Source organism: Vidua chalybeata, chromosome 5 (assembly GCF_026979565.1).
Source record: "Vidua chalybeata isolate OUT-0048 chromosome 5, bVidCha1 merged haplotype, whole genome shotgun sequence".
In the NCBI taxonomy this organism is placed as follows: domain Eukaryota; kingdom Metazoa; phylum Chordata; class Aves; order Passeriformes; family Viduidae; genus Vidua; species Vidua chalybeata.
Window position 1 is genome coordinate 30,213,193 of NC_071534.1, and position 18,112 is coordinate 30,231,304.

General features: G+C 47.6%; 2 protein-coding genes across 2 annotated transcripts; both read right to left on the bottom strand.

Moving 5' to 3' along the window:
• Position 1: 1 nt before the first annotated feature.
• On the bottom strand, positions 2–5,792 carry LOC128787733 (lactosylceramide 4-alpha-galactosyltransferase-like). The gene is made up of 2 exons (XM_053942109.1): positions 5,742–5,792; positions 2–3,819 (listed from the first exon to the last, which is right to left on the bottom strand). The coding sequence occupies exon 2, from the start codon at positions 3,814–3,816 to the stop codon at positions 2,683–2,685; it is 1,134 nt and encodes a 377-aa protein (XP_053798084.1). The 5' UTR covers positions 3,817–3,819; positions 5,742–5,792; the 3' UTR covers positions 2–2,682.
• Positions 5,793–9,484: 3,692 nt separating this feature from the next.
• LOC128788899 (lactosylceramide 4-alpha-galactosyltransferase-like) lies at positions 9,485–12,493 on the bottom strand. Its single transcript, XM_053944227.1, has 2 exons — positions 12,382–12,493; positions 9,485–11,752 (listed from the first exon to the last, which is right to left on the bottom strand). Exon 2 carries the CDS (start codon positions 11,714–11,716, stop codon positions 10,625–10,627), a length of 1,092 nt encoding a protein of 363 aa, XP_053800202.1. The 5' UTR covers positions 11,717–11,752; positions 12,382–12,493; the 3' UTR covers positions 9,485–10,624.
• Positions 12,494–18,112: the final 5,619 nt, after the last annotated feature.

An 18,112-nucleotide genomic window follows, 5' to 3' on the forward strand; every position in this document is an offset into this window, starting at 1 on the left:
TTTTGGTCTGCAATGGAGTGTTTAATCAGTAGTGTGCTGTAACACTGTCTGAGAAATCATGAAACATACTCCATACTTTAACGCTCACATTAAATTTACATCTAAATTACATCAGTCTTTCCTTCTGTACTTTTCAGCAAATAATGGCATTTAGGAAAAAATTCTATTAAAATTGATATACATATTTCTCATATTTATTAGCCACTGCATATCTAAAAGAGCAATAATCACACATTGCTTACACTTTACCTTCCAGACAGAAGCTTTGATTTGGCACAGGCAGAAATCCAGGATTTTTTAGTCTCCTCTTCTCATTTCATAAGAGGTTTATTTCAAATGCATTATTACAATATAATAACCTGGACACACAGGGAACACATTTAGGTGGGGAGATGGTCATCAGATCCACAGCAGGCCTTAAAATATTTTGTGTTTCTTTAACACAATTTTCATATACTCCCTATGTATTCCTGAAACACCTGGATGACAACTTCATGCTACAGGTACTAAGAGAGCTGACTCAGAAAGATGCCCTCCCTCCTTAATTTTTTGCCTGTCAACAGAGTGGATCTTGTGATCCTATTGAGTGGAGATTGATGGCTGTCTTGGCCACAGTGAACATGAAGTGATACAGTTTAAAATCTTTGGTGACAGGAGGAAAAGTGCCAACAAAACTTCAACCCTGGACATGGGAAGAGCAACTTCAGGCTGCTCAGGGAACCAATAAGTAAAGTCCCCTGGTGTAGTGGTTTTGGTTCGTCAATTTGAGATTTTTGAGGTCTTGAATTTGAGATTTTGAGAAAAAAAATTGAGATTTTTTTTTTCCTCAAAATTTGAGATTTTGAGATTTGAGATTTGATTTGAGAACCAACACACCTGGAAAAATGGTTTTAAAGGTCCTGGGGTCCATCAGTGCTGGTCAGTTTTTAAGCACCAATTCCTGAGGACAGAGGAACAGGCAATTCCTAAAAATCGGAAATCAAGCAGATGAGGCAGAAGGCCACCTTGGCTGAACAGGAATCTTCTTATGGAGATAAGGTAAAAAAGGAAGGTGTATGCCCAGTGGAAGCAAGGTCAGGTGATGTGGAAGGAATACAGAGATGCTGCTCACCACTGTAGGGCGAGAATTTGTGTGGCCAAAGCTCCATTGCAATTGAAGCCACCAGAAATGTTTGGGATATAAAAGTCTATAAAAGTTTGGTAAATAAAAGGATGGTTTTAAAAATATATTAATGGCAAAAGGCAGTGCTGAAATTACATCAGCCCATTACAGGATGAGGATGATCACCTCACAAACAGGGCCATGGACAAGGCAGAGATGTTTAATGCTTTCTTTGCCTCTGTCTTCAGCACTGATGATGGACTAGAGAGGTCCCAGCACCCTGAGCTAGAGGGCTGTGACTATGGATGAGAATGATAAACTCTGAGTTAACCCTGAAGGTATGAGGGATCTGCTGCTCCAGCTGGATCCCTATAGGTCTATGGGGTATGACGGGATTAATCTGAGAATCCATAAAGAGCTGGCTGCTATCATTGCGAGGCATCACTTGATAATTTTCCAACAGTCTTGAGAATCTGTAGAGATCCCAGTTTTCAAAGAGGGCAAGAAGGATGACCCTGGAAGCTACAGGCCTGTCAGTCTCACTCCAGTGCCTGGTAAAATTATGGAGATTATTATGATTATTCTGGGATGTATTGAAAAACACCTGAAGGACAACACAGTCATTGGTCGCAGCCAGCACATCTTCATGAGAGGAAAGTCCCGCTTTTCAAAAATAATTTCCTTTTATGCTAGGGTAACCCACCCAGTTGATCAAAAAACATCAGTAGATGTAATCTTTTTGGATTTCAGTAAAGCTTTGGATATAATCTATCTCAGTGTGCAGCACACAGCTGGATAAACACACTGTGTGATGGCTGAGCAACTTGCTCATGGGTCAAGCACAACGAATGACAGTACCTGGGTGACAGCAGACTGGCAGCCTATCACTTGTGGGGTTCCACAGGGCCCCTCTTAGGCCCTGCGCTCTTAAAAATCCTCATAAAAACCTTGGATGCAGGACAGGAAGGGATACTAAGTAAGCTTGCAGATGATACAAAACTGGGAGGAGCTGTTGACTCCCTCAAGGGCGAAGAGACCCTGCAGAGAGCCCTGGATAAATGACAGGGCTGGGCAATTACCAATTGCGTGAAGTTAACAAAGGCAAGGGCTGGATTCTGCACCTGGAACAGGACAGCCCTGGATGTACAGACAGACTGGGAATGAGAGGCTGGAGAGCAGTGTTGTGGACAGGGACCTGGGGGTCTTGGTTGATGGCCAGTTGGACATGGGGCAGCAGTGCCCTGGAAGCCAGGAGGGACAGCCCTGTCCTGGGGCAACAGGCCCAGCATGGCCAGACAGGGCAGGGAGGTGATCGTCCCACTCTGCTCTGGGCTGGGGTGGCCTCACTGTGAATATTGTGTTTTGGGTGCCACAATATAAGAAAGATCTAAAGCTGTTAGAGAGTGTCCAAAGTAGGATTCTGGAGATGGTGAAGGGCCTGGAGGGAATATCAGGCACAAAACCACAGAGCTGTCACAAAGAACACCTGCTCCAGGGACTAAAAACCAACTCTGGGGTAGGTCTAAGGCGCTCGGTTTCCTTCAGCCTGGGGAACACCTCTGCAGCCAAGGTCCCCCAGGTCACACTGCATGACTGGACAACTCTTCCGAGTCCTGTTTCATCTTTGCATAGGTGGCAGGGCAGAACTGGGAATAGAGCTGAGCCAGCAGAGCCTGGGAGGGGATCTCCAACTTGGTCCCATGGCTCAGTTTGTTCCATATGTGCACTGCATAGGTGTTCTTAAGGAGTTTCTGAAGCTCCAAGGCACTGACTGCCTCAAACAACTTCTTCCAGTCCTGCCAGGGAATAGGATAAACAACTTCTTGGGCAAGAGCACTCACACCTTTGCAGCTCATGCTCTTGATAGTCCCGAGGGAGCACCACTTCTTGAAGACACGAGTTAGAAGCTCTGGGCCCTGGTGCCCCCAGACCCAGCCATTGTAATTCTGCACAAAGTCCTGCATGCACAGCTCCATGAACTGGTGCTTGGCCTTAAAGGACAGAAAGGCCCCATTCAGTTCATTGTCATCCTGAATCCCAAGGGCATTGGTGAGGTTCTCTAAGTTCTTAAGCACAATGAAGTCTGTATCCAGGTAGATGCCACCAAATTTCCACATGAGGACGATTCTGCAGGCGTCAGAGAGGACATGTAAAAAATGAGGCTCCTGTTGCCGCTGAGGCTGCAAGAACCACTGTGCCAGAGGCGTTCCAGAAAAGAGCTCTGTCAAGTCTAGGGGCCGGATTTCCACGTTGGGGAAGCAGCTCAGCAAGGAGAAAGCCCAGTGCTTGGGTAAGGAGGCGTTCCCTTTGGCCAAACCTTTCATGAGCACCACAACTCTTGACGCAGGGTGTGTCCTGGCCACTGACTCCACAGAGCACGAGAACAGGTAACTTGGGGAAGTTTGCTCTGAGGTCTCCACAAAAAACACATTTCCTGTGGGAGGAGAGGGCCCACCAGCAATGTCGAGGGCAGAAGGCACATAGTGAGCACAGCTGATCTCAGCAGACAAGCCATAGGTGGGGGCTCTGCTCTTTGGGTCCTTCCAGATGCCCCAGTACAACTTGATGTAGGCAAAGGATACAAACCCAATGATGAGGATAAACAGGGCACAGGGTTTGTGGCTGAGCACCATCCTGGTCAGCTTTAGGAGGCAGCTGGGCATCCTGAGCATTCTTTCTCCAGCCAGAGCATGCTCTCCCGAGACAGCCATCATAATCTGAAGGCAAGGAAAGAAGAGAAAAAACCTGACAGAGAAGGCAGCAGAGTAAGAGCCTTCCTTTACAGGTGTGTCCTAGCTTCATAGCAGTGCACAACAAACTCTGGGAACACCATTAGAGAACTCATCTGTCACCCTCTAGAACTTCAGGTCTCTGTCAACATGAGACCTGAGACACGTATGCAAAACCCCGGGCAGGAGGAAATAGGAATGTTCCTTATGACCATTCCTGGAGCCCTGTCAACAGAGACTGTGTGGAGCTGCTGCCCACTGACAGCTGGTTATCATGAGGGGACTTGTTTTCTCCTGATACACAAGGTGTCCTTCCCCCAAACCAAACATAAGCCTCAGTCTTCCAGTTGTTGAGCCGGCAGTTGCTGCCTTTCCAAATGAACCACCTGCCCCTGCAGGGAGCCTGGTCCATTATTCATGGCAGCCTAGCCTGGCAGGATGGATGGAGGCTGGGAAAGGGATGGATGCAGGGCAGCTCAGGAGGTAGATGCAGACAATAAAGTCATGAACTGCCTTGGTAAAAGGATTGTCAGGGCTGCTTCCCAACCCTGCCGACAATCCCAACCCTTCCCTACACGGGCCCTGCCCTGCTCCGTTCTCTCAGTGGATCCTGCTGGTGGACAGGCAATCCCTCCACTCTCCTGCCCTTACTTCCTCTCTTTTCCTGGCAAAAGGGAGGGATGGAGTAGAAGAGATTATTAACAAGGCAGCAACAAACAGGTAAGTCAGTCTAGCTCCATCCCCAGCATTAACATCAGCATTGCTGCCCTTGCTTCTCCTTATAGCGAGGGGCAGCAGAAGCAGCACCTCCTGTGCCCACCACAATGGTCAATGGGCAAGGGCACATGAAGAAGCAGTGAGGAAGGTTATTGCTTTTAGGGCCAGAGGAAATGGTCTCAAGTTGTGCCAAGGTTTGAGTGGACATTACTCAGAATTTTACTCCCTGGAAGAGTTAGTAGGCATTGGCACAGGCTGCCCAAGAAAGTGGTGGAGCCACTGTCTCTGGTGGTATTTAACAGACATGTAGGTGTGGCACTTAGGGACTTGGTTTAGTGCTGGACTTGGCAGAGCAGGCTTTGGGGTCGGGCCCAGGCACTCAAAGGTGTCTTTCATCCTAAACAATTCCCTGCCTCCCTGAGCTCCATCTCAAAAGCCCCAGGACAGAAAGGTTCAGGAAAGGGGAAAAGCTTTAATCCAGCAGCTGTAACCAAAGTGGCAGGGAACACAACAAAGCACCCAGCTGGCACAGTCCAATTTGTCATTGCTCCTTGATCACTGTGCCTGGGTCACATACGGAGCTTCCCCTGTAGCCAAAAATGCCTTGTCAGCCACACTGGGAGGCACCCAAATGTCAGAGCACGGAGCCACCACTCTGCACCAGGCACTGGGGGACAGAGGAGGGGGCAGCCAATACACAAATGATCAGCTCTGGATCACCAGAAAGTTTTCTCTGCCTGCACAGAAATACCAGCTTGTGCTGCCAGTGCTACAGGCAGCAAAACCCAGCCCACCCTGCCTTTTACAGACCCCTTTACATTCCCCACCCTCCACACAACACAGCTGGGTTAACCCTGTAAATAATTTTTTGCTTTGCAAGCACAAGGAGAGAAAGCAGTAGAGGCTTAGTGGGAAGTTCCTGTGTAGTAGAGGGGCAGGAGAGCGTCACATTAATCTAACCACAAGCAATGTTCAAGGTTGTGGGCGCATTTTCAGCAAAGGACAGAACTTGACTACCATCACACCTCTACAAATGTAAAAATACACTTCTGCTTTTGGAGCGGACAAGGCAACGCTTCACTCACTGCATTAGCCAGTGCAATTCTTTCACAAAACAAACACAGGAAGCCTGGCTCTATTTCTTCCTCTGAAAATACAATGGCCACTGCAAAGAAACTGCAAACTCTACTCACCTGTCCGTGCTTTCAAGACACCACAGTATTCACTGCTCAGCTGGAGAAGAGTTTTAAGAGGTAGGTGTCTGTGAGAGCGCCTACAATTCTGTGTTCTGTACTTCCTCCTTCTTAAAAGAAAGTACAAGAGAAAAAGTCTGAATACGTGGAAAAACACAATAGATGAAGGATGTGACATCAGACATTTATCCAGTGAGCAGCGCATAAAAAGGATGTACGTAGTGCGTCAAAGAACCCATTGAAATAAAAAGTAATCATAAAAAAAAGGACAAAATTCAAACCTCATTGTCACTACACTTTAAAATTTAGTCTGCGGCAGGAAAATGTTTGGTTTTGTTTTCTCCTCCTTTGTTAAAATTTCCCAGCGTTCACACTGCTTCTGGGGCTGCCGTGATAACTGAGCTGAGCCTTCCATAGAGCTGCCTGCTCCCACCCCAAGCCCTAAGTACAGAATGCCCCCTTGGAAACACACGCTTTTAACCAAATGCTTTACTCCTTCATTAGAGAATAGTCCCTCATACACCAGGGACCTCACTGAAGGACTTTGCCACATTCAGGTGTCCCTCATTCTATGGCAGCTCCCCCATGCCACTGCGATCAAGGATGGCTGACCTTCCCGAGCATGAGACATACTGGCACATTCATAAAATCCCTCCTTTATCAGTACAGCCACTAAATTCAGGGATTACTGCAGTTCCTCCTCAGCTGCCTGTAAGAAATATTGCTCTGTAGTGCCCCAGACCTCTCTCGTCTCCCTAAATCCTTCCATGCACAGCAGCACCATGGATGGACTCATGACAGGTCTTCTCCCAGCACAGGGACTCCACAACCACTCTGGGCTACCTGATCCAGTGTTTCTCCACCCTTCCTTTCATTCTAACTTGCCACACTTCAATGTGTGCCCATGGTGTCTCCTGCCATCTCTGCATTGAACACAGGAGAGTCTCACTTGTGTCCTTCACCCACCCACCTTCAGAGCCAGGTGTTTCACACCCTGACCAGACAGCACAGCCTGCTCTAGTGCAAGAAAAGTCAGCAGAGCCCTCCCAGCCTCTTGTCATGCACCATGTGCTCCAGTCCCCTTCTCACCTTAGTGGCCCTTTGCCAGATTTGCTCCAGTATGGACACGCCTCCCCCATGCTGGGATTCCAGAACCAGCCCTCCAGGTGTGTCTCACCAGTGCTGAGTGGTGGGCAGTGATTTGCATTAGGGATAGATGGATGACCCACTGAGCATCCACTGCCTACATCCACAGTGGCATCTTCAAGTTACCAGGTGTCTGCTGGAATCCCACCCAGCAGACAGGAGACGCTCCAGGAAGTTCCTGGAACATGTGCTGGAGAACTTTCTGATACAGCTGGCAAGCGAGCCCACCAGGGAAGGCCACCAGGGAATCTGCTGTTTGCAAACAGAGGAGCACTGGTGGGAGATGAGGTTGCCAGAGGCCATCTTGGGTACAGTGACCGTGACACGATTCAGTTTCAGTTCTCGGTGAAGGGAGGAAGAAGGAGGAATGAGGTCAGCAAAACCACTGCCTTAGATTTGTGAAGGACAGGCTTTGGTCTGTTCAGATCACAGGCTGAGAGAATCCCTTGGGAGGCAGTCCTGAGGGGCCAAGGAGCCCAGGAAGGTGGACGTTCCTCAGGAAGGAGGTCATCAAGGTGGAGCAGGAGCCCATTGCAATGTGCCGTAAGCTGGTTCAAGGAAGGCTGGCCTGGATGAACAGCAAGCTTCCACTGGGACTCAGGAAGAACAGAGGGTTTAGCAGCTCTGGAAGAAGGGTCAGGCAACTCAGGAAAACTACAAGGATGCCATGAAGTTAATCAGAGAGAAAACTAAAAAGGTAAAAGTCCAGCTAGGAAGTCAATCCGGCCACCAGTATAAAAGTTAAGAAAAAGAGCATTTCCAAATGCATTAATGACAAAAAGAGGCCAAGGAGATTCTCCATCCTTTATTGCATGCTGGGGTGGGAACATGACCTCCAGGGATGAGGAACAGGTTGAGGTACTCAATACCTTCTTGACCTCAGCCTTTAACCAAAAGCCCTGCATATCCAGCCCCCTGAGCCAGAAGACAGAAACAGGGAGCAGAACAAAGTCCCCACACTGCAGGAGGAAGTTGTTAGTGAGCTGCTGTGCTGCCCAGACATGCACAAGTCTAGGAAGATGCCATCCTTCTGCTGGGAGCTGCTGAAGCAGCTCACAAAGGTCCTCTCTCCATCATTAATCAGCAGTCCTGGTGAACTGGAGAGCTCCAGGGAGGTTGGACAATGTGACACCCCTGTATGAGAAGGCTTGGAAGGACAGCTGGGGGAACCAGAGGCCTGTCAGCCTGACCTCAGTGCCAGGGAAGGGTATGGAACAGATTACTTGGAGTGCAATTCCATGATGCGTGCTGCACCACTGGGGCATCAGGCCCAGCCAGCATGAGTTCAAGCAGGTCCTGCTTGACTGACCCAACCTCCTTCTGTGAACACCCAACAGTGGGAAAGGCTGCGGATGTTGTGTACCTGGGCCTTCAATAAAGCCTTTGATCACTGCTCCCGCAGTGCTCCCCTGGAGAGCATTGTCCTTGCAGCTCACGGATTTAACAGGTTCCCTGTTTGCTGGGAATAAACTGCCTGGATGGCTGGGCCCAGGAAATGGTGGTGGAATTAATCCAGCTGGCAGTGGGTCACTGGTGCTGTGCCCCAGGGCCCACTGTCAGAGCCAGTCCCGGTTCATATCCTTGAGGTTCATCAAGACCTGAAGTGCCAGGTACTGCCCCTGGGTCACAACCCCCAGCAGCTCCAGGCTGGGAAGAGTGGCTGGGAAGAGCCCAGCAGGAAAGAGCCTGGGCCTGCTGGTCCACAGTGCATGGCCAGGAGGGCAAGAAGGCCAATGACTCCTGGGCTAGGTCAGCAATGGTGTGGCCAGCAGGAGCAGGGCAGTGACTGTCCCCCTGTTGTGGGCACTGGGGAGGCCTCACCCCAAGTGCTGTGTCCAGTTCTGGGCCTGGCACTGCAAGATGGACATTGAGGGGCTGGAGCGTGTCCAGAGGAGGGAACAGAGCTGGGCAAGGGGCTGGAGCACAAGTCTGATGAGGAGTGGCTGAAGGAGCTGGGGGTGTTTAACCTGGAGGAAAAGGAGGCTCAGGAGCGACCTTACTGCTCACCACACCTCCCTGATAGGAGGGTGCAGCCAGGTGGGGGTCAGGCTCTGCTCCCAGGGAACAGGGGACAGGATGAGGGGAAATCACTAGAATGGTCTGGGTTGGAAGGGACATTAAAGATCATCTTGTTCCACGCTTCCTGCCATGGACAGGGACACCTTCCACTATCCCAGGTATCTCCGAGCCCCATCCAATCTGGCCTTGGACACTTCCAGGGACCCAGGGGCAGCCACAGCTGCTCTGGGCAAGCTGTGCCAGGGTCTCACCACCCTCACAGGGAAGAATTTCTTCCCATATCCAATCTAAACCTGCTCTCTGTCAGTGTGAAGCCATTCCCCCTTGTCCTGTCACTCCAGGCCCTTGCAAAGAGTTGCTCTGCACCTTTCCTTTAAGCTCCCTTAAGGCAGTGGAGGGCCATGATTATGTCACCTCAAAGCCTTCTCTTCTCCAGGCAGAGCATTCCCACTTCTCTCAGCCTTTCCTCCCAGCAAAGCTGCTCCATCCCTCTGATCCCCTTGGTGTCCCTGCTCTGGCTGAAGCAGCTCCCTGTCCTTCCTGTGCTGGGATTCCAGAGCTGGATGCAGCACTTCCTGCACAACGGTAGGTTCAGCTTGGATACAAGGAAAAATTTCAGAGTGCTTAAGCACTGTGTGCCACAGGCTCCCAAGGGAAGTGGTGGAGTCTGCATCCCTGAAAGTGCTCCAGAAAATGAGTACACATGGCACTTTGGGATAAAGGCTAGTGGGCGTGGTGATACAGAATTGAAGGTTGGACTCCCTGATCTTGGAGGTCTTTTCCAACCTTCATGTGCTTCTGAGTTTTTATTTTTGTCCATGGCAACAGTGCTCGGAGTCCTGCACCTGCTCCTTCTGTTGATGTGGACATGTTGTCCTCTGGACTTCCACAATGGTCTCAATATTCCAATGAAAGGGATGTAATCCTCCTCACAGCACTGCAGAAACAGGCAATGCTGAGCCCCTTCAGAGTGCAACAATGGCTGCTTAGATGTTGGTATCTACAAGAAATACTACAGCAGAGCAAGGATCTTTATAATTTCCGCTCCTCAAGGAACTGCTTTTGTCTATTTGTTTTCCTGAGGAGTCCCAGACAAGTCATCCCACTGCTGTGGAATCAGAAACAGTAGGAAGTATAATTTGAACTTTTCTCTCTTAAGACATTTAGAACAAGTTCATACTGAGCCATGCAGGGACCGAAACTGTTTTCTGCTTCTTAAAGCAAATTTCATATACACTTCATGTATTTCTCCATGTGTTACAGATCTTTGCCAGCCATGGATTCTGCTCTGAGCCCCAGCAATCTGTGCCCTTTGGCACTGACTGGTATCGATTCGCAAACTCAAAAATGCCACAGAGAGCAAGCCAAAGGTACCTACAGCGGTTGAATCATCACAAGGGGCTGCTCAGGCTGGGATTTACAGGAGGAACCATTGGAGAACACCAAGAGAGAATCAGCAGAGGGATGCTGATGAATGACTTTAACCTTCCTTGCAGCAACAGGTCTCGTGAAGGACAGGAAGAGACGCTGAAGTCAGGTCAAGCTGTAAATTTGAAACACAAAGGATCTGAGTCAGATATCAGAAATATCAGGTACAAAACCACAGAGCTGTCACAAAGAACACCTGCTCCAGGGACTAAAAACCAACTCTGGGGTAGGTCTAAGGCGCTCGGTTTCCTTCAGCCTGGGGAACACCTCTGCAGCCAAGGTCCCCCAGGTCACACTGCATGACTGGACAACTCTTCCGAGTCCTGTTTCATCTTTGCATAGGTGGCAGGGCAGAACTGGGAATAGAGCTGAGCCAGCAGAGCCTGGGAGGGGATCTCCAACTTGGTCCCATGGCTCAGTTTGTTCCATATGTGCACTGCATAGGTGTTCTTAAGGAGTTTCTGAAGCTCCAAGGCACTGACTGCCTCAAACAACTTCTTCCAGTCCTGCCAGGGAATAGGATAAACAACTTCTTGGGCAAGAGCACTCACACCTTTGCAGCTCATGCTCTTGATAGTCCCGAGGGAGCACCACTTCTTGAAGACACGAGTTAGAAGCTCTGGGCCCTGGTGCCCCCAGACCCAGCCATTGTAATTCTGCACAAAGTCCTGCATGCACAGCTCCATGAACTGGTGCTTGGCCTTAAAGGACAGAAAGGCCCCATTCAGTTCATTGTCATCCTGAATCCCAAGGGCATTGGTGAGGTTCTCTAAGTTCTTAAGCACAATGAAGTCTGTATCCAGGTAGATGCCACCAAATTTCCACATGAGGACGATTCTGCAGGCGTCAGAGAGGACGGGTAAAAAATGAGGCTCCCAGTGCCGCAGAGGCCATAAGTACCACCTTTTCAGAGGCGTTCCAGAAAAGAGCTCTGTCAAGTCTAGGGGCCGGATTTCCACGTTGGGGAAGCAGCTCAGCAAGGAGAAAGCCCAGTGCTTGGGTAAGGAGGCGTTCCCTTTGGCCAAACCTTTCATGAGCACCATAACTCTTGACGCAGGGTGTGTCCTGGCCGCTGACTCCACAGAGCACGAGAACAGGTAACTTGGGGAAGTTTGCTCTGAGGTCTCCACAAAAAACACATTTCCTGTGGGAGGAGAGGGCCCACCAGCAATGTCGAGGGCAGAAGGCACATAGTGAGCACAGCTGATCTCAGCAGACAAGCCATAGGTGGGGGCTCTGCTCTTTGGGTCCTTCCAGATGCCCCAGTACAACTTGATGTAGGCAAAGGATACAAACCCAATGATGAGGATAAACAGGGCACAGGGTTTGTGGCTGAGCACCATCCTGGTCAGCTTTAGGAGGCAGCTGGGCATCCTGAGCATTCTTTCTCCAGCCAGAGTCTGCTCTCTTGAGACAGCCTGAAGGGAAGGAAAGAAAAAAACCTGACAGAGAAGGCAGCAGAGTAAGAGCCTTCCTTTACAGGTGTGTCCTAGCTTCATAGCAGTGCACAACAAACTCTGGGAACACCATTAGAGAACTCATCTGTCACCCTCTAGCACTTCCAGTCATTCTGAACTTGAGACACGTATGCAAAAAACTCTGGGAAGGGGAAACCAAACAAATCGCAAACAGCACAGAGAACTCTGCTGGCACAATCCCGTTTGTCATTTCTCCCATGATCACTGTGCCTAGGTCACATATGGAACTTCTCATGTGACCAGAAAATGGCTTCTTAGAGGTAATGGGAGGTGTCCTAATGCAAGTCACGGGCACTTCGGGGACAGAGGAGAGGCAGCCAATACACAAATGATCAGCTCTGGGTCACCAGAAAGTTTTCTCCTCCTGCCCAGAAATGCCAGCATGCACTGCCATTGCTACAGGCAGCAAAACACAGCCCACCCTGCCTTTTACAGACCCCTTTACATTCCCCACCTTCCACACAACACAGCTGGGTTAACCCTATAAATCATTTTTTGAACTGCAGAAGACAAAGGGGCACAGACTTGGTAGGACAGAGCCGGCGCTGTAGAGAAGGCACAAAACTCACCTGTCCCTGCTTTCAAGACACCACGGAATTCCCTGCTCAGCTGAAAGGATGTTTAAGAAATTAAAGTATATGAGGATAACTACAACACTTTGGTCTGTCACTTGCTTCTTATGAAAAGGAATGGTGAGCATTTGAAGGAAAAAAAAGGGAAGGATGTGACATCATTCATCCGTAATGAGAGCTGATACAAAGGTCACAAAGATGCACCGTGAACAAGCCGGTTAGTTAAAAAGTAATGAAAAAAAAAAAAAAAAAAAAGAGGAGGAAATCGAAACACCACTGTGGCTACACTTTGAGATTTAGACTGGTGGGAAAGTGGCTTGATTTGTTTTCTCCTCCTTTGTTAAAATTTCCCAGCGTTCACACTGCTTCTGGGGCTGCCGTGATAACTGAGCTGAGCCTTCCATAGAGCTGCCTGCTCCCACCCCAAGCCCTAAGTACAGAATGCCCCCTTGGAAACACACGCTTTTAACCAAATGCTTTACTCCTTCATTAGAGAATAGTCCCTCATACACCAGGGACCTCACTGAAGGACTTTGCCACATTCAGGTGTCCCTCATTCTATGGCAGCTCCCCCATGCCACTGCGATCAAGGATGGCTGACCTTCCCGAGCATGAGACATACTGGCACATTCATAAAATCCCTCCTTTATCAGTACAGCCACTAAATTCAGGGATTACTGCAGTTCCTCCTCAGCTGCCTGTAAGAAATATTGCTCTGTAGTGCCCCAGACCTCTCTCGTCTCCCTAAATCCTTCCATGCACAGCAGCACCATGGATGGACTCATGACAGGTCTTCTCCCAGCACAGGGACTCCACAACCACTCTGGGCTACCTGATCCAGTGTTTCTCCACCCTTCCTTTCATTCTAACTTGCCACACTTCAATGTGTGCCCATGGTGTCTCCTGCCATCTCTGCATTGAACACAGGAGAGTCTCACTTGTGTCCTTCACCCACCCACCTTCAGAGCCAGGTGTTTCACACCCTGACCAGACAGCACAGCCTGCTCTAGTGCAAGAAAAGTCAGCAGAGCCCTCCCAGCCTCTTGTCATGCACCATGTGCTCCAGTCCCCTTCTCACCTTAGTGGCCCTTTGCCAGATTTGCTCCAGTATGGACATGCCTCCCCCATGCTGGGATTCCAGAACCAGCCCTCCAGGTGTGTCTCACCAGTGCTGAGTGGTGGGCAAGGATCACCTCCCATGACCTTGCAGGCCATGCTCCACAGGCTGTGAGTACATCTGCAGGCTCCTGGTCAGCTTGTGGTCCGTGGTCCACCAGGCTCTTTTCTGCCCAGGTTCTTTCCATCAGAATGCTGCCTATAATTTTCATAGCCTTGCTTATTAAATTTAAAAGCCAAGTTAACCAATACAGGGTTTGAAATATGCACACAAAAATGTGTCCAAACAAAAATTGCAAAATGCAAAGAGACATCTCACTGCACAATGTAAACCCTGATATAGAAATATCATCAAGGATCCCTTGTTCCAAGCATATATGGATAAAACAAAGGAAACAGACACAGGGCTGCCATCACAGGCGATCTTTTAACTTCACCATGTAAAGACTGCCACTAGTCTGCTGCTGATGGATCTGCACATGCTCATGCCTACTTTTAGTCCACCCTGCCCTGAGGAAAGTGATTTCCTGCCTTACATGACTAACAGTGCTTCACTGATATTTCCTTGGTACCAAATCACAGACAGCAATAAAGGGAAACAACCCAAACTAGATGGAAATTAAATGATTGACTGATGGTACAACATGTATTGTGCATGAAGCCAACTTACATGAAGCCAAAAAAGCATCCTGCAATACTTAACTTTTCAAATTGTAACAGCAGCTATTCAGAAGTCCCCAAAACCTGGCAAATCATTCCTAATAAGAAAAAAACTTCATTATTGAGTGATATTCTTATAAAACATCGTATGATCTACATGACATACGATGTCATGTAGAAATAGTGATAACAAGTGCAAGAAATGAACTCTAAAAATTCTTTAAGGGCATGCATTTGTGATGTCAGACAACAAAATGTTACATTCGCACTTTGCAATGAAAGCAATTAGGATTGTTTTTACATAATTACGTTAGAACTGTGTAATTCTCAGAGTATGAGTTCTGCAGAAGGTCTCAAAACCTCCAAGCCTAAATCTTACCATACCAAGTAAAACCAAGTGTTTTAGCCAGAGGTGATCAGATGATTACAGGAAAACTACAGTTGTCTATATCACAGAAGTGCAAGTGTTGTTTCAAAACCAGACTATAAATGAAGGATCTCAATAAGGACTTCACTATTGTTTCCCTTCTAGGATTTAATTGATACAGCTTACACCTAGGTAATTAGGAGAGTTAGCCTATGAAGCTGGATAGGCCTGCAAATTAGCAGAAAATTGCAGGAAAGAGGGTGCAAAGGGATGATCTAACTATTAGCAAATATATGTGTGTCCATAGATACATATTATACTATTAACTAAAATGGATTTGCAGTGTAATTCTTTGATGCATGTCAGAACATGCAGAGAAACTGGTTAGAGATGGTTTTGCATCTTGAGCAAGATGCTTTGCTTGATCCCAACATTTTCAAGTAATAGTTGAGCCCTTTTGTGGCCAAGTCAACTGTCATTCCTGCAGTTCTGGGCACTAAAAATATCCTTCTGGGTTTAGACAAAGTACTGCTGGGGTAGCAAAGCAGAGAGTGGCAGCTCTTGCAGCAAGGGACCCAGCCCTGGAGGAGTCTAGCCTGGGGCCAGCTGGAGGATCTGGTAGAGATCAGCCAGAATTTGTCATGAACATCCAGTCTTCACAGGCTAAATGAAAGTACACTGTGGTATAGCTTCACTTCTTTCTTTGTTTTATTACTGTTTGTCTTTGTTGTCTATTTTTATCAAGACTTCATCTACTTTATGGCATTAAACTATAAAAGCTATGTTTAAATGTACATCCAGCACAAACACAGCAACACAGCTTTGGTTAGCCTTGGAAAAAAGTGTTTGTACCAGCCCCTGTTGTCTTCAGGGGAACGAACCAAGTACCCATGAGATTAGTGATGCCATTTCAAGTAAATGTGTGGACACAGGAACTGCAAACACCTGGGGTGGTGTTTGTAAATTTACTACAAATTTGGTAGCAAAAAACAGAGATGAGGGGAAAAGGTCCAGCAAACCTTTGCATACCTAGGTAGCTGCTAAATGTCTGGAACAATGAATATTACCCATCACAAGCAACCTGACAGAAGTATTTTGGGGACCCACCAGAAAAAAGCTGAAGATCTCAATTTTCTCCAGACTTACATTACTAATGAGAGTAGAAGAGGTGAGATTTGACAACAGCATTCAATAGGGAACTAATCAATCTGCTAGGCATAGAAACACAGAATGGTATCCCACAGGGACACATCCACCAGCAGATTCCCCAAGTATTTAGAGGAATTAGTTTTTAGCATTTTACCAACAGCTTTAGAGCTCCTCCTCCTGAACCCAGAGAGGATAGCAGACCAAGCACGTGTGAATGTTTGAGGTAAGAGGAGAGCAAATATTGTAAATGTAGTATATTAGACCAATAAAGTACTGCAGCTGAAGGCAGAGGACATTTACGGCACCTGTCTCTTAACTGCATCTTCTGTATTTATCATGACTTCACCTTTCCAGAATGAACCCTGCAATATCCAATTCACTTTGAGTAGGTTTAGAACTATGTTTTCTCCTGAAATAAAAGAAAGAAGTATACACACCCTCTTGTATAGCTGTAATGAAATGTTAGATAGACACTCTGTGGGATAAAGCAAGCCACAGCAAAGAGTCAGAGAATGAGATTACCAAGTTTCTACCAAAAAATAAACAGATTGTGGGAAGAAATGATTTGGCAGTTTTGATAGCTGCTGATTCCCAGATCACTGTACACAAAGCAGCCACAGATATGATGGCATCTCACTGAAGCTGTCCAGAAAAAGTATTTACAGGCTCTGTTATTTGCAACAGAGAGTAACAATGATGTAACTAAGCAATGGCCACAAACAGAAAATCAGATAGCCAGACATGACAACATCATTACATTTCAATCAGCCTCCCTGAATACAATAAGCAGTAGCCCAAGATGAAGGGAAAATAGTCAGTACTGCTGTTACACTTAGACAGTCAGAAATTTGTAGGGTCAGGTTTGTTAGGCAAGACCTGCCTCTCATGAATGTGTGCTGGCTGGGCCTGGCCCTGGTTGGTGACACTCAGTATGATCTGTTCCACAGCCTTCCTTAGTATTGAGGTCAGGCTCAAGGGCTTGTGGCTCTCCAGATCCTCCTTTCAGCCTTCTTGTAGATGGGTGTCACATTGGCTAACCCTCAGTCTTCTAGGACTTCCCCAGTTCACCAGGTCTGCCAGTAAGTGATGGAGAGCAGCTCTGTGAGCTTGTCCACCAGCTCCCTCAGTGCCCTTGAGTGGGATCCCACCTGACCCCACAGATTGTGCAATTTTAAGTGGAACAGCAAGTCACTGTTTCCTCCTGGATTACAGGGGTGTTATCCTGTCCCTATCTCCCAGCTCAGGGGGCCTGACACCCAGGTAATAACTGGTCTTTCAGTTAAAGATTGAAGCAAAGAAGGCATCAAGTACCTCAGCCTTTTCCTCATCCTTGGTGGCAATGTTTCCCCTACATGTAATAAAGGATGGAGAGTCTCCTTGGCTCTTTTTTATTAATGTATTTGGAAAAAAAAATCATGTTATCTCTTATGGCAGTTGCCAGATTAAATTCTAGCTGGGCCTTTGGCCTTTCTGACTTTCTCCCTGCATAACCTAATGACACCTTTGTAATCCTCCTGAGCCACTTGTCCCTTCTTTCAAGCTGGTAAATATTTTTGTTTTTCCCATTGAGTTCAATCAAAAGCTCCCTGTTCATCCAGGCCAGTTTTCTTCCCTGCTGGCTTGTCTTATGGCATTGGGCTAGCCTTTTCCTGTGCCTTTCAAATGTTATTCTTGGAGAATGTCCAGTGTCCCTCAGAACTGCCTCCCAGGGGACTGCCTCAACCCTGAACAGGCCAAAGTCTGTAAGTCCAAGGTAGAAGTTTTGTGACTTCATTCCATACTTCAAGAATTGAAAACTCTCATTTCAAGACCACTATGCCCAAGACAGACTCCAACCACCACATCTCCCAATAGCCCTTCTCTGTTAACAAACAGCAGGGCCCAGCACCCCCAAGTTCCTCTTACCTGTAGCCAGATGCAGAAATTAATTCTGCATTAATATTTCAAAGTGATCTCTGAACTCCCTTCCAATCTCATTCCCTACCGACCTTCTGCCTCTCTAGGAGGCTTCATGTTCCTTCTACAACTGGAAAAAAATACATTAATAATATTGGTAGCTTTACTATCTTTTGGAAATTGTTTTTAAACAGTGTTTTCTATAGTCTCATGGTGTTGCCATATTTAATGTGCCAGATCTCATGTGCTTACTGCATTTTCCCTCTGGTGACAGGTGCCATTTTGAAGAGTGCTTTATACTTCTCCTACCTCTGCCAGCCTATTACAGGATGCTGTTTGGCTTCATCATTATACACAAAGCTAATTGTCAAGATCTCAGCTTGGGCTGCAACGGCAGGGTGCAGCTGAGTGACTTCTTCCTGCAGTTCTCTTTTCTGGACTCTGCCTGTTCATCTGATTTCCAGGAATGGTTATAAAGCAAAAAAAAAAACAGAGACCAAGAGCCAAGTGAACAAGGGAATGGTCACAATCACTTGAGAG

Bases quoted from the DNA above. Each gene is read 5' to 3' on its own strand.
- LOC128787733 (XM_053942109.1), bottom strand. From the start codon at position 3,816: ATGATGGCTGTCTCGGGAGAGCATGCTCTGGCTGGAGAAAGAATGCTC.
- LOC128788899 (XM_053944227.1), bottom strand. From the start codon at position 11,716: ATGCTCAGGATGCCCAGCTGCCTCCTAAAGCTGACCAGGATGGTGCTC.